The sequence below is a fragment of the Ascaphus truei genome, chromosome 2, assembly GCF_040206685.1.
Source record: "Ascaphus truei isolate aAscTru1 chromosome 2, aAscTru1.hap1, whole genome shotgun sequence".
In the NCBI taxonomy this organism is placed as follows: Eukaryota; Metazoa; Chordata; class Amphibia; order Anura; family Ascaphidae; genus Ascaphus; species Ascaphus truei.
In genome coordinates, this window is record NC_134484.1 from 165037367 (window position 1) to 165053066 (window position 15700).

The window sequence follows — 15700 nt, forward strand, 5'->3', positions numbered from 1 at the left end:
ATGAAGCAGTCAGTAGAGATTTGTTTTGTACATCCGCAATGTCCGTATTTTCTCTCGTCTTTCCGTTCCGAGAGATGATGATGATTTTTTTTCTCCAGCAGGCACTAGTTTTTCGATCTGTACCAGCTCAGACAGACTGCACAGGCTCCTCCGCATCTGGACAACAAGGACAGCAGCCGGCTGTGACAGATGTCATCCAGCAGCTTCTAGAGCTGGCTGAGCCAGTGCCTGTAGAAAATCACCAGAATCAACAATCAGGACAGCAACTTAATATTGCAGTGGGGATCAACAGAGATATTTTACAGGTGAGTCTAGAAAATATTCAGTTTTAAAAGTGAAGGCGTTCTAAAGCGGCAAACGTTTAAATAAAACTGCATGTCACCATTTCCTGCATTGTACAGTAGCACCAATTCTACATATCTAAACTCTGCAGTATCTGCATAGTTCTCTTTAAAAAATAATATTTTATGTAGCACGCACCATGCACACAGCAGGAGCACATGAACAAATTAGACACAGGACGTTTCATATATAGTTTGTGATTAAAGGAGCAATTCAAGCTCTTATTTATTTTTCTTTACCCAGGATTGAAGCAGGGGGGTTCCCGGAGCCGAACCCCATTAATTTCAGCTCCGGGGACACCCTGCTTCCGGAGATACTTACCACCTCCATTTTGTTTCCCCTGGAGAGGACTGTACATTGGGCACTTTTCCCCAGTAAGTATCTCGAGAACCAGTGGTTCCTGAAAGCTGAAATTAATGTCAGTCAGCTTCTAGAAAAAATAAATAAAAGTAGACCACAAAAAACAAAAAACAAAGCAGGCATAACAGCACTATTAAATGTGAGTGCAAACATGAGGGAAATAGAATCCCTGTCCCAAAAAGCCTACAATCTAATGATGGTGTGTTTACTGTAAGCACCACAAAACGTCATTAGCCATATGGATCTCATACAGTGCCTGTAGCCTTTCACCTACATTAATAAGCCGGCAGCCTTGTAAGCTCATGTTGTCATTATAGAGGCCTAGAATAACATTTGTGGTTCTGTATTCTCCAGGATTGTGTAGCGATTTATTACTTTAAACATGTCCAAATGCTTGCATTTCTGACTGGGAATCATTGATTAGCCACGAGATCTATTGCTACATCAACGGGATGATTTGCAGATTGTAACCTTTAAGTGCTGCCCCTCTTCTTTTAAAATTAAAAAAAAACCTAGTCTGAACATGGGATCCAGGATTATACGCAAATAAATATGATGCGTACATACGTCTTACTTATTTCTGCCCAGAAAGAAGAGTAAATCATTCAATACAATCATCACAAGTCCTATAGCTTAAAGCAGCAATATACCCTATATCTAATGGCCTCGTCCTCTTTTTCGGTACAGAATTGTTGCTTTTTTCAGCTCTGGAAACTCCACGGTTCCCCAGATACTGGCGAAGTTACCGGTATTACTTCCTGGTTCTTAAAGGGGATTTAAACGTCCAATAGGAATTCACAAGCAATAAAAGAGTGCAAAATATTTTTTTCAATGGCCTCCCAATTATGTTAGGCAGTTCTACAGTTTCACCTCCCAAGAAGATTTTTTTTTTTTTATCTACCAAATGTAAATGTCAAATATTTTTCTTAATTTTATAATCACTGAAAACCGTGCAAAAGACATGCAATGAACAGTGAATGTGTGTTATAGTTGTGTATATATAACAGACTGGATAGTAGCAGGCCCTCCCTTCTATGTAGATAAAGGTAATAGTCCACTTATCAGTCACTGGGTGCAGACTGGATCGTCCTCGTCTTTCCCCAAATGACTGGCACATAAAGGAAGAAAGGAAAATTGTCTGCAGTTCTCCTTATAAAAAATAATTACTTTATCTCCATCACTGATACAAATTTATTTTAAATTGGGCTACATTTCAGACCAAAAAAGGTTCTTTGTAAAGCTCCTATGGCAGTTTTTGCCTTGCCTTGACTGCTTAAATAGCAGTTAGAGGTAGCTTATTATCTACACCTGGCGCCAACCAGGACTCCCACTTCCTGACTATGGCTCCATGTTTGTAAGAAGGAGTGCTGCAGACAATTTTTGTGTATATGTATACACATGTACGCTCACACTTGTATACACATACGCACGTACACACGCAGGTACGTGCATGTGCAAGCAGACCCATACTTGCACGCACATACCTACTCAAGCACCCACGCGCATACCTACACGTGTACACACATATTTACACGTACGCACCCACAAACAAACCTCTCTATATAGAGGAATCACACTCGCCCCCTTCACACGTGTGACCATAAGGCAGGGCAATTCCTGTGGAGGAGATAGCTAAAGAAGCCGCATGCTAGAGCAAAACATTGTGGGGTGAGCAACTACAGACTGCAGCGATGATTGACAGATCACTGCCGGGTCTGTCTGTGTAAGAGGAAGTGAGGGTCGCTTGGTTGAGGTCGCAAGCCACAGTGCGATTTATTTATTTTTAACCGGACATTACTGAGGAGATGGGGACTACATTTGACCTGCATCTAACTTTAACTGGCCTGCCATTAGGAGTTGACATTTTGCGCCAGATTTGGCAGCCATTTTTTTTTTCCTCTTGGAGGGAGATTTAAACAGTGTAATTTCACCGGCTCAGTAGCACCGTAACTAAAAATAAGCACAGTTCAGCACCAGGGAACCCCCAGGTTCTGACCCTGTAAAAAAATGGGTATGTCCAAAAAACATGTACACTGGCGACACACTTTATTCGAGCTTGGCTAGTCCCACGAATTCGGGTATACCCGGGTGTATTGAGGTTTGTGACTGTTTTCTGCCCGAGTGCATTGAGGTATTTTCCAAGCAGGGATTGAAGCATTTTATTCCCGCTGGCTGCAATAATGCACAGTATATATATATATACTGCATTACAATTCATGAATTTATGCCATCTGGTAGACACGCGAAGCATTGCAGCCAATTATATCCTAATCATTATCATTTAACAGATTAGCCGCCCATCAGCCAGGCATGAACCCAGGCTGGGAAGGCAAATGCAACGGGGCTTGTCAGAGGTGAGGAGTGGCGCATTCCAGGTATCTGCCAGGTACATACCGGGTATTTGCTCGATTAAAGTGTGTCGGTGCAGTAGGGATCTTTTCTGCATCAAATAAATGCCATATATGTATTTCTGGGATGTAGTCTAAAGCTTATATGCTTCATCTACATGCAGCTCCTGTTTTGGCACACGAGTGTCAACCCAAAGAATGCGTCTGTGTTTTTTTTCTTTTTCAAGCACCGACACTGCTAATAGGTTTGTCAGCCTCAATGAGACAGTTTTCTCTCTACCATAAGGATGGCATAAAAAAAAGTATACTTGAAATATGGTGAATTGGGAAACTGCTCTCGAGCAGATTGAATAAGTATAGTTTTGCAAGATAATTATCTTTCATTGAAGAAGATAGAGAGGTGCACATTAACTGATGAAGGGACTTTCTCTTCTGTTGCTGCCACACTAGCAAGCCCTAGAAAACAGTGGGCTGTCATCAATTCCAGTTGCAGTACTTCCCAGTGACACCAGTCAGGCCAAGGCGACCGCTCAAGATATCGAGTGTCTCTCAAATCAGCAAATGGACTGTAATGACCAGGAGCACGAGGGAGAGCAGGATGATGCAGATAAAGCTGACAAGACGGAGAAAAGGATAATAAAGAAGAAATCTGCATTTGCAGCAGGTACAGACACGGGTGATCGGTGGTGGTCACTGGGGTCAATGCTTTGGACAGCCCTTTTCTGATTTCAGTATTTCCTAGGGCTCATTACTGAAGGAACCTTCTTTAGAGACCAACAAAAAAAACCATATAGGAATTATGACATAACAAGGGATGGTGTTGTAAATCTTACTGGAAGGGGCTTCATGGTTTCCCTGCCATATTTAGTTGTTTAAAGGCAGATTTCCTTATTCTAGTTTAGATATTAAAAAAATGATCTGGGTAGCGGTAGCTTTTTTCCAACAAAATCACAATAAATTGACACAGCGCACAAACACAGTGCAATGGCAGAGGCAACAAAGCTATTCCACCAATTGTCTAACTTTGTTCTTTACGGCTGCAGGGAAATGCAAGTTAAATTGAAACAGCCACTGCTGCGAACCAATTTATATACATGAAGAAAAACTATATGAAATAATTATGTCGCATAGACACAACAGTGTGAGCAATGCACTAACTAGCATCGCTTCATGTGATGTAACATGGGAGTCACTGTGACTGCTTCTGCAAATTAAACATATGACCCATTTCTCAAGGGAAAGCCCTAATTCGCTTTATCACTCACATCGCCCCCTTTCGCACACTAATAGTTTGTACAGTACACCCCCAGGACCAATCTAGAGTTGGCTTCTTCTGTCAGATACATCCACTGTTCTTGTTTATACCAGTGAAGGGGATGGGTAATGTAAACACTTGGTTTAATGCATAATCATTTTCAGGTTCTGTGCGGGAGGAAAGTGGCATCCGGTGGCACGTGTGTCCATACTGCTCAAAGGAATTTAAGAAGCCAAGCGATCTAGTTCGGCACATTCGTATTCACACCCACGAGAAACCGTTCAAGTGTCTGCAGTGCTTCAGGGCCTTTGCTGTGAAAAGTACGCTCACTGCTCACATAAAGACACACACTGGCATTAAAGCGTTTAAGTGCGACTACTGCATGAAATGCTTTTCCACATCTGGAAGTTTAAAAGTTCACATTCGCCTACACACTGGTAAGTATCTGAAGTCTATTTTTTTTATTTTATTATTATGTTGTCTATTTTTTATGCAAATTAAATTGCTTACCCATCCCAAAGATCAAAAATAAAGTTTGTTAGAGAGATGATGACAGGGGAAAATATATGGGGGATTAAATAAAGAGAATGACATGTGTGAGAGAAGAGGGGGGGAAATAAGATAAATACATGCGGGGAGAACGGAGAGAATGATATGACCAGTGTAAGAAGAGAGAGTTGGTGTGGTGGGGGGAGAAAGTGATGCTGGGGGTGGAGAGACATGCTCGGAGGGCAGGAGAGAGAGACATGCTGGGGTGAGAGGAGAGAGAGAGATGCGGGGGGGAGGAGAGAAACATGATGTGATGTGGGGGAAGGAAAGAGAAAGACATGCTGGGGGGTGAGGAACGAGATGCTGAGGGGGGAATGAGAGACATGCTGGAGAGGGGAGGAGAGAGACATGCTGTGGGGAGAGGAGAGCGACATAAATGGTCAACACATGTTCCTTTCCCTGTACTGTCAGCTGGGGATTACCTTACAGAACTAGTGCTTAAGAGCAGCAGTTAGCCAATGGGAGGAGTCATGAGAATATAGTAGAAATACAATTCTGCTCTTGCACAATTGTCAGCAAAAAACATCAGCATGCTCTAAATACTGAAAGTCCCATTTAAAGGCTGCAAAATGTGACTCCACTGTGACTGCTTATTCTGAGAGGCATTTCCACAAATACATAGAGCTCTTTTCGTTTGTGAAATACTCCACTACATTAGCTAGTCCTCACATAGAAACCTTTTTAACATTGGGCACTAAATGTATTTCTATGGAAACAGGGTGACAAAAGAAAAATATATATTTTCAGCTTAGATGAAAGTTAACATGTAAATTGAAGTCGTCACAGCATAGAATTGAGAATATTTATGTTTTACTTTTTTATAACGTTAAATTATATTCTAGAAAATAGTCATTAGGACAATTATTTAAATTCACATCTGGACAGGATGCTTGCTGTAGGAAATATCAAAAAGGTCGGAGAAGGTTATAACAAACTTTATGGCTAGGAACTTGCAGACTGATGCCATAGAAGCACTGCAGATGATACTAGTACTCGTCAATTACTTGGTATTCCTTGCTCCAAGGTTATTGGGCAGCTTAACAATTGATTTTGACTGGGATGTTTTGGGCATATGAAAATATTAGCAATTTATTACAATATGTAAGTGTCGTTGTTCGCAAACTCACAAACACGGGTTCGTTGATAATGAGTAGTTTATTGCCTGTACGTATAACACAGAGTATGATCATACACACCAAAAGTCAATGAGACTCTCTGCCAGGGGAGGGCCCAAGCAGGATTTATATACGTTTTAGATTCCTTTTGTTTAATATAGGTTACTAGGCAGAATATATAATGACATCACAGCATTCCCTGTACACAAGGGGATACTCCTCTTCTAAACCAATCAAATTACATGTCATCTTATCTATCCTAGACTGGCTCCAAAGATCAATTCATCTAACCTAAACGGGTACTTTTAGCTGACCACAACACTTGAGTGTTTGACCAACAAGGCACAGTCCTGTGAAAGCGTAGAAATAAAATCAATGAGTCAAGGATTCAAAGTAACAACTTGAGTTTATCTGTACCAAGGTACAATTGGGAGAAAAGAATTCAAAAAGAACTCAAGGATTCTTAACCTCAAAATTCCTTTGGACCCGTGGCGGTTCCTGCTAAACAGGCCGTCACTGGGGTGGACTAAATCAAGTAATAAATTGGTTGCCTATTTCGCAACAGCAACCCGGTGCAAGATCAAAGCATTATGGAAACAACCCGAAATTCCTCCAATTTCCAAGATTCGGAACAGAATTTGGTTTGTATGCCAGATGGAAAAATGAATTAGTTTAGTTAATGACATGGGCGAAATTTATCTAAAAACCTGGACGCCTTGGCTGGCCCAGATGGACATCCCGGGAGTTGAAAGGGATACCATCCTGCTTTGATAGTTGTAGATGCGTTTTCCCTTGATCAAGGCCTAGAGTAGGAGTTACTAGGGACAATCAGTGACAAAAACACCCTCGATGAGTGTGCAGGGCGGGAGCCTAGACCCCCGGTCAGACGAGAGCGCCCGGAAGGGATTAGGACTTGGGAACACCCAGGAGATTAGCTCTCCAGATACTGTTAGACCCGGTGGGAGTGAACCCCACACCACCCCCCCTTCTTTTCCTCCTTCCTATGTTCCCCTTTTTCCCAATACCCGTTTTGGATAAATGTTAGAGTACAACAAAGTGTTTTTTTGTTCAATGTCTGCGGACGCAATGGTTGTACATGTATTCTGATGAAAAACTCAATAAAACCAAAGTTATCAAAAGAACTCAAGCCTCTGAAAACATATTGCTTGGTATCACATTTTTATACATTTCAAAATGAGTAATCCGCCCTTTAAGGGGTCTGGCTTAGAGATAAAAACTATATGATGACCTATACAAAAATACATATTGATATCTAAATATGCTGCATACGCTATATTCTTATCCTATAATTTACCATAATGTGGGCCTCTTGACCTTGTGACATAAGGGAGTTACTCTGTCCAGCCCTGTGTGTTACTGTATCTGTCAGATAACAGAACCTAAGGTCAGCAGAATTATCTAAGGCAGGAAAAACCTCTTACGATTGCATTTTCAATTCTTGCATGCCTCGTAGGAATTACACAAGGGCTATAGTTACATCCAGGAGTGATACTTTTCAGAATCAAACATTACAGTTCATACACAAATAAACAGATAAGCATTCATACAAGCAAACACTCAGAAAATGGCGGTTAGGCCAAAATGGAGGTGACGATAGCCACACACATTATCTCAATCTTCACAGTCCATATCCCCCCCCCCCCCCCCTCTGGAGCAAGGTTCATTCTTGCAACAACACGTATACTAACATATAACACATACAAAGACACAATGGATTCCGCACACTGCTAACAATTGCCTCTCCGTAGACCTCCTTCCCCCCAGTCCTTTTCAGTAATATCAACAGTATATTCATTTCAGCAATATTACTTCATCATAAGTGACGCTGATATATAGTGTGTAAAGTGGTACTTATAGATGGGAGTCCCACACCAATGGTTTGGTATTCCAAGCCTGCATTTAAATGAACTTTGAAAAAGTTCTGCTGTGACTAGCCATCTTTCGTGACAAGAAGCCAAATGTAGTGGTTGGTTTATATGTCCATGTAAATGGGAATCGTGCAGTAATAGGCTCACTTATTATTTTTTTTTTTTTCATGCTGTACAAACCTTTGACAGCCCACAAGATTAATTAAATAGCACTCTGAGCCCCGCATAACTCTATGCGGGACTGTACATCTAATGTACCTTAACAAGAGATTAGGGCCACTCGCAGAGATAGATTTTCTGTCAATGTGTAACTTGTATGGTATAAGCAGTTCAGAGTAGTCCAGCCGAGAGAGAAAGGTTAGGGGAGGTATGATGTCTACATTCAAAGTTTGTTCTCAATTCATTGTAGGAACATTTTTTTCTCAAGGGAGAGTTTTCTTCATAGAGAAGTTGAGCGTTGGGACTTGAGCGCACTTTTACCTAAATTTCTCTTTCATATTTTATATAGAAGAGTGGTTAGCATATGTATATGGCAATATAAAACATTATTAAGGTACACATTGAAATGCGTAGGATCTAATTTGTAACTATGTGTAGTAGGTTTTTGTTGCTATATCCTATTGCATTTTGGCATTTGAGACTTTTTTAATTCCTGTGCTTTGGTTGATTCAAACGGCGATTGTGACGTCATCATACGGCGCACCACGACGGAGCTACTGCTGTGTGAGTGACCGCTCCCGGCTGTTGCTGTGCCGGTTTCTGAGCACACTCTGTATGGTTACAGTCCCCCTCACTGTTTTATCTGGGGACCGCTGCCGTGCTAATACCATTTAAAGAACTTTGGACACTCCTTATACCACCCGACCAGCGGGAGGGTTTCTACAGAGGCTGCAATATCATTCCCGGTTATTCGTGGAAAGGAGGAATCCTACAGCTGTAACCTGAGATGGCTGCCAGAGAAACCAGTTCCTGACTCCAGAATCCCTGTCATCTACCTGTCGATTGGTAACTTGTGTGCTGTGCACACTCAATGCTTATGTTCAAGCTTTTTGATGTACGCAGAATATTTATCCCTACTTTATATGCAATAATATTTTAATTTACTTCACTATTTGCGTTTTGCGCTGTTTTTTGTTTCCATTACACATTGAAATAAGACTGATGCATTGTTTTCAGTAACTACCAATGTACATATATTTATGGAATTTAATACAGCTCAACCCCGTTATAACGCAGTGCTTGAGGTCCAAAAAATCACATCGCGATATTAGCGGATTGCGTTAGAAAATAAATTGCGCGCGAGAATTGCACCCCTCAGGGGTTCTGTGGCCGCCGGAGGAGGAGAGCTGGGATAACTCTCCCAGCAGTCCCAGGCTCGGCGGCGCAGGATTGACCTGGCAGCAGCAGCTGGCAGCTCTGCCGTCGGCATCAGGCTGGCAGTGAGAGAGAGGGAAATCCAGCGCGAGAGCCAGCTCCCTAAGGCTGCGTCCATAGTATGGCAGACCATGTGAACATGTCAGCACGCTGAGCAAACAGACTGCCTTAAAGCAATCCAAGTGCAGTATGTGTGCAGCGCACAGCAAGGAATGAAGGAGAGCAGGTCTGGCAAAAAATCATTCTTTAATGGGAAGCCATAAAATAGAGGGTTGCAGCCCTTCTACGCGTTTCGTGCAAAGAAGTGTCATATACAATACACGGAACATTTAAATAGCAGCTGACTGCCGTTTTGGCGCCAAAATCGATGACGTCACTAATTTACATGGACCAATGCGCATTGCCTCTTATGACGCATGTGCTATACAACCAGGTCCAGGAGTAAACCCCACCACGAGGCATAACCAATCAGCGGCCCCAGGGAGTGACACACACCCTGTGGCTTATGACGAGCCAAATCTCACGAGATGTGTTCCCTCTTAGTCCCGTCGGCACGCGCATGCGCACAGGGAAAAGGCATAAGCCGATCTTATGTCTCCTTCTGTCTAACAGTTCACGCCACAGGGTGTGTGTCACTCCCTGGGGCCGCTGATTGGTTATGCCTCGTGGTGGGGTTTACTCCTGGACCTGGTTGTATAGCACATGCATCATAAGGGGCAATGCGCATTGGTCCATGTAAATTAATGACGTCATCGATTTTAGCGCCAAAACGGCAGTCAGCTGCTATTTAAATGTTCCGTGTATTGTATATGACACTTCTTGATAAAGTGCACGCTTTGCACGAAACGCGTAGAAGGGCTGCAACCCTCTATTTTATGGCTTCCCATTAAAGAAGGATTTTTTGCCAGACCTGCTCTCCTTCATTCCTTGCTGTGCGCTGCACACATACTGCACTTGCATTCTCCTGACCTGATACAGCTGCACGCTTCTGGAGAGAGCTACTGGGGAAACTAAAGTTTCGTGAGTACGTTTACCTGGGGCCAGCCCAATGATGAGGGGGAAGTGTCTCCGTGCACGTACCCCCACCTTCAGTGTGTATTAGAGCCCCATTATAGGTTTAGTGCTTTAATATTTATCAATAGTACCCAGTGTGTAAAAGCTCCACTCCCTTTATTATAAGGATATAGGTCCCTGTATTTTGAGCACCATTTTTCCACATCTGTATGCCTTAAAGCAATGTTTGCGTCTATGCGGCGTGCGCGTGTTGCGCAAGAAATCAATTGAAACTGATTTATTGGCGCGATAGGCCGGTCACGTGATTGGTTCGCCCAATGAGGGCGAACCAGCTCCGTGACATCACTGAAACGCCCCTAGACACGCCCACGGACGGCGCACGTACCATGGCCAGGGAAAGCACCCGCTTTCCCTCAGCCTCTGCACGGGAGAAATTACCATGGACACAGCCTTAAAGAGTGAGTGAGTGAGTGTGTGTGTGTGTGTGTGTGTATGTGTGTATGTATGTATGTATGTCTCTGTGTGTGGGGGGGAGGGAGAGGGAGTGCGTGTGTGTTGAAAACCACTGCTATAGAATAACAATATAGAAATAATGTACAATTGTATTGTTTAAAACTTTTATTGATGCATTGTACAATAAAGTATTTAAGACACCAATAATCATGTTGTAAAGTATTCATAAATATTGTACGATAACCACAATTTTCGTCCACATAATAAAACACACACGATAGATACAGTACTGTAATCACAACTGCTTTTCCACGAGTTACATTCCAGTTACATTCTCCAATTACATTCGTGTTTTACTTATTATTTAATTAATTATGGGGCTATCATTCTGAAGAAAAGGGAAAACGTAATGCACTCCGTGTTTATTCAACTACAAATGAACTTGAATGTAAACTTTAAAGTGCTTAATTTTTTTTTTTAAATATCAAGGGTTGACTGTTTCTTTGTTTCCTTTTCACGATTTCAATCAAGCGTTTTAACTGTAAAACTGAAATGGAATCTACCTTTTTCTGTTTCTAGAAGTTTAAGTCCAGTTTGCAAACCTGCGAGAGCCTCTGCGATCTGAGCTGGCAGCTCTGGTTCCTCATCCTCATCGTCTCCGGTTGCATCCAAATCATGATTTTTGCTAGTAACGTTTTCAATTATTTTTGAGTCAGTCATATGTTCATAGCTAGGACAGCTGTTGCCCCCATCTACCCAAGATTCTATCATGGCTCCACTTTTCCTATCAACGAAAGGTTCCAGTACTCTTTCTGCATTGGCCATGTCATTTTCTGTGAGGCTTTCATTAATGTACCTTTCAAAGAATAGATTGGCGGCAGCGACTTCTTCCACTGTAAAGCTTTCGATCATTCTCTTCATCACTGTCACTGTCTACCTAGGAGTTAGCCAGGACCAGACTTGCATCAGTTACGTTTCAACAGCATCTAGAAATGCGCATTTTTGTGATTGCTTCCCATGCTTCACCACCAGTGTAAAAAAATTATTTTAGATTTAGCTTCTTTAAAAATGCAGTAACGGAATCCTCACCCGTGATTATTCGCTGTATCAGTGTCTTTCGGAAGTTAATCTTGAACGTTAATATAATGCCTTGATCCAGCGGCTGTATTTTTGATGTGGTGTTTTTGGGCAAGTAGCCAACTCGTATTTAGTCATATTTGCTTATTAGGCTATCGGCAGACGGATGGGCAGAGCAGTTATCTAGCAACAACAGAGCTTTGGTATCCACCCTTCTGTTGCCAAAAGTGTTTACGCACCTCGGGTTTACGAACTTGTGATGAAAACAGTTTTTGAAAATGCTGGAAGTCATCCATGCATTTTAACTAAAGTTGTAGGGAAAACGCATAGAGCCATTTTCACATGGTGGCTATACAAAGTGGCTTCAGTTTGTGATTTCCTGTTTGGTTAACACATAAAAGTATGATCACTCTGCCTTTCATTTGTTTAAAGGCTTGTTTGCGCTGATCGTCATTCTTACAAGCCAGAATGGTATTCGGTAACATTTTGTAACATAGTCCGGTCTCATCGCAGTTATTCACCTGTTCTGCGGTATAGCCACCATCTTCAATTATCTTCTGAATCTGGGCAGGGTACGAGCATGCAGCTTCATCATCAGCTGAACGTATCTCTCCTGATATAGCGGTTTTGGTTATTCCATGTCGCCTTTTAAAGCGATTTAGCCAATCACTACTAGCCGAGAATGACGTTGACTCATTTCCGTGAAGTTCATTGTGAAACTTTTTGGCTTGCGTTTGCAGATGGGTTCCAGACAGAGGCGTGCCTTCGGATCTTTCTTGGACAAACCACTGAAACACAGCTTTATCCAACTGGCTGTCTTGAGGTTGCTGCAAACGATTCTGTTTCAGTCCATCGTCTGTTTCTATGGACTTAGCTGCATTACGAAGTTTCTCCTCCTTTTTCCATCCACAAACTGTAGACTTGCTCACTCCTAGGTCTCTAGCCACTTTGGTTTACTGGACTCCAGATTTTATTCTATCAAGTGCAAAAAATGTTTCTTCTAAACTAAACTTATTCCGTTTGTTTTGAAGTTTCCGACATTTCTATCTGGCAGGGGTCTTCCCTATGCCTTTTCCTGGCTCTCTGACAGCACAGTGGATGGGAGGATCAGACTGAGAGATCCCCCTGAGCAGTGAGCGTCTGAACGACGCATCACCATGGTAACCAACGTCAAATGACACAGCGGGTCATGCGACGTCACATTGCCATGGCAACGTGACGTCACATGAGTCCGGAGCCGAGGAGGAGGGGGGGGCCCGTGAGCAGGCAGGGGTGCGCAGGGGGAAACATTTGCGCACCCCTGGAGTGGACAACAAACAGCTAGAGACATCCAGCTCCCTTCCACCTGGGACATGACAAGCCCTGGTCATCCCAGCAGGGCACAGGAGAGGGTAGATCTGGCCTGGGGGGGGGAGGGGCAGGGTAGAAGGAATCAAGGACAGGTGGCATTGGAAAACAGCATGGTAGGAAGATCTGTATGGTACTGTATATACTGTATATATGTGTTCAGAAGAAAAAAATCCACATTACTTGGGAACCACGCTTATATTGCGTTATAAGCGGATTCGCGTTATAATGGGGTTGAACAGTATTCCTTTCGAATAGTGTGAATTCCTTCCTGTAGATCACAAGATAAGACTGCAACAATATGTGTGCATCGCATAATCCTATTGGGGAGTATTGAATCAATTTTAAAAGGATGATGGAAGGGAGAGCTTTTTCTGTTAACTTCACCAGTTGCGGCTTTATATTGTGCAATCCATTCAGTGGGGTAAGGTGAAATGTAGAGTATTTTAGTGATCTACTGGGACTAGAGTATTCAATTGTCTTTTACTAGTGACATTACAGATTATATAGAAGACAAAGTATACATTTGTCAGATGACGCAAAGATCTGAAACCGGATTGTTACTCAAGTTTGTATAATGAAAAGTGTGAATGAGTTGGGTAGGTTTAGGGTGACCAGATTTTGAAAATGAAAAACCGGGACATATTTTTTGATATATATATATATATATATATATATATATATATATATATATATATAACAGTTTATTTATTGTAGTACACTTATACTTTACTACCATTAGAGAGAGAGAGAGTGTGTGTGTGTTTGTGTGTGTGTACACCTCAATAATCAAACAAAAAAAAAACCCACATGTGAATGATTCTGAACCCATTAACCAGTGTCAGGATGCCCCCTCTTCACAATTTCTAAAAGCAGCAATCCCGCCTGGGATCTTACCTGATCTGCAGTCCCTCAAGGTACTATACTAGAGGGGAGGTGTTCCTTACCTGTCTTCCGATGTCTCCCGCGTGAAATTTGAGTCAGATCTGGAAGAAAGCAGAGTAGGTTACTTCGGTGTAGGTATACGGCAGTTAAGATAAGACAGAGGGTGAGGGAGACAGGGAGGGAGGGCGAGGGAGGGAGACAGGGATGGAGGGAGACAGGGAGGGAGGGCGAGGGAGGGAGACAGGGATGGAGGGAGACGGAGGGAGGGCGAGGGAGGGAGACAGGGATGGAGGGAGGGCGAGGGAGGGAGACAGGGATGGAGGGAGACAGGGATGGAGGGAGACAGGGAGGGAGACAGGAAGGGAGGGCGAGGGAGTGAGACAGGGAGGGAGGGAGGGCAAGAGAGGGAGGGAGGTAGGGCAAGAGAGGGAGGGAGGGAGGGTGAGACAGGGAGGGTGAGAGGGTGAGACAGGGAGGGTGAGACAGGGAGGGTGAGGGAGTGTGAGACAGGGAGGGTGAGGGAGTGTGAGACAGGGAGAGTGAGGGAGGGTGAGACAGGGAGTGTGAGGGAGGGTGAGACAGGGAGTGTGAGGGAGGGTGAGACAGGGAGTGTGAGGGAGGGTGAGACAGGGAGTGTGAGGGAGGGTGAGACAGGGAGGGAGGGAGGGTGAGACAGGGAGGGAGGGAGGGTGAGACAGGGAGGGAGGGAGAGTGAGACAGGGAGGGAGGGAGGGTGAGACAGGGAGGGAGACAGGGAGGGAAGGAGGGAGATGGGGTGGGAGGGAAGGAGGGAGACGGGGTGGGAGGGAAGGAGGGAGACGGGGTGGGAGGGAAGGAGGGAGACGGGGTGGGAGGGAAGGAGGGAGACAGGGTGGGAGGGAAGGAGGGAGACAGGGTGGGAGACAGGGTGGGAGGGAAGGAGGGAGACAGGGTGGGAGGGAAGGAGAGAGACAGGGTGAGAGGGAAGGAGGGAGACAGGGTGGGAGATAGGGTGGGAGGGAAGGAGGGAGACAGGGTGGGGGAGAGAGAGGGAGAGAGAGGGAGGGAGAGAGACACACACCCACTGACACACACACTGACACAGCGGGGTCATGCGACGTCACATTGCCATGGCAACGTGACGTCACATGACTCCGGAGCCGAGGAGGAGGGGGGGGCCCGTGAGCAGGCAGGGGTGCGCAGGGGGAAACATTTGCGCACCCCTGGAGTGGACAACAAACAGCTAGAGACATCCAGCTCCCTTCCACCTGGGACATGACAAGCCCTGGTCATCCCAGCAGGGCACAGGAGAGGGTAGATCTGGCCTGGGGTGGGGGGGGGGGGGGAGGGGCAGGGTAGAAGGAATCAAGGACAGGTGGCATTGGAAAACAGCATGGTAGGAAGTTCTGTATGGTACTGTATATACTGTATATATGTGTTCAGAAGAAAAAATCCACATTACTTGGGAACCACGCTTATATTGCGTTATAAGCGGATTCGTGTTATAATGGGGTTGAACAGTATTCCTTTCGAATAGTGTGAATTCCTTCCTGTAGATCACAAGATAAGACTGCAACAATATGTGTGCATCGCATAATCCATTTGGGGAGTATTGAATCAATTTTAAAAGGATGATGGAAGGGAGAGCTTTTTCTGTTAACTTCACCAGTTGCGGCTTTATATTGTGCAATCCATTCAGTGGGGTAAGGTGAA

General features: G+C 43.9%; 1 protein-coding gene across 7 annotated transcripts in view; it reads left to right on the forward strand.

The window, feature by feature from the left end:
- Positions 1–15700, forward strand: part of ZNF236 (zinc finger protein 236) — a 203490-nt gene that overhangs the window by 63897 nt on the left and 123893 nt on the right. For 5 of the 7 annotated variants that reach the window (XM_075585499.1, XM_075585505.1, XM_075585503.1 and 2 more), the window contains exons 9-11: positions 99–305; positions 3501–3714; positions 4470–4742. In XM_075585499.1, coding sequence (XP_075441614.1) covers positions 99–305; positions 3501–3714; positions 4470–4742 — 694 coding nt within the window. The remainder of the gene's footprint in view (positions 1–98; positions 306–3500; positions 3715–4469; positions 4743–15700) is intronic. The other 2 variants (XM_075585502.1, XM_075585504.1) reach the window with 1 other exon arrangement.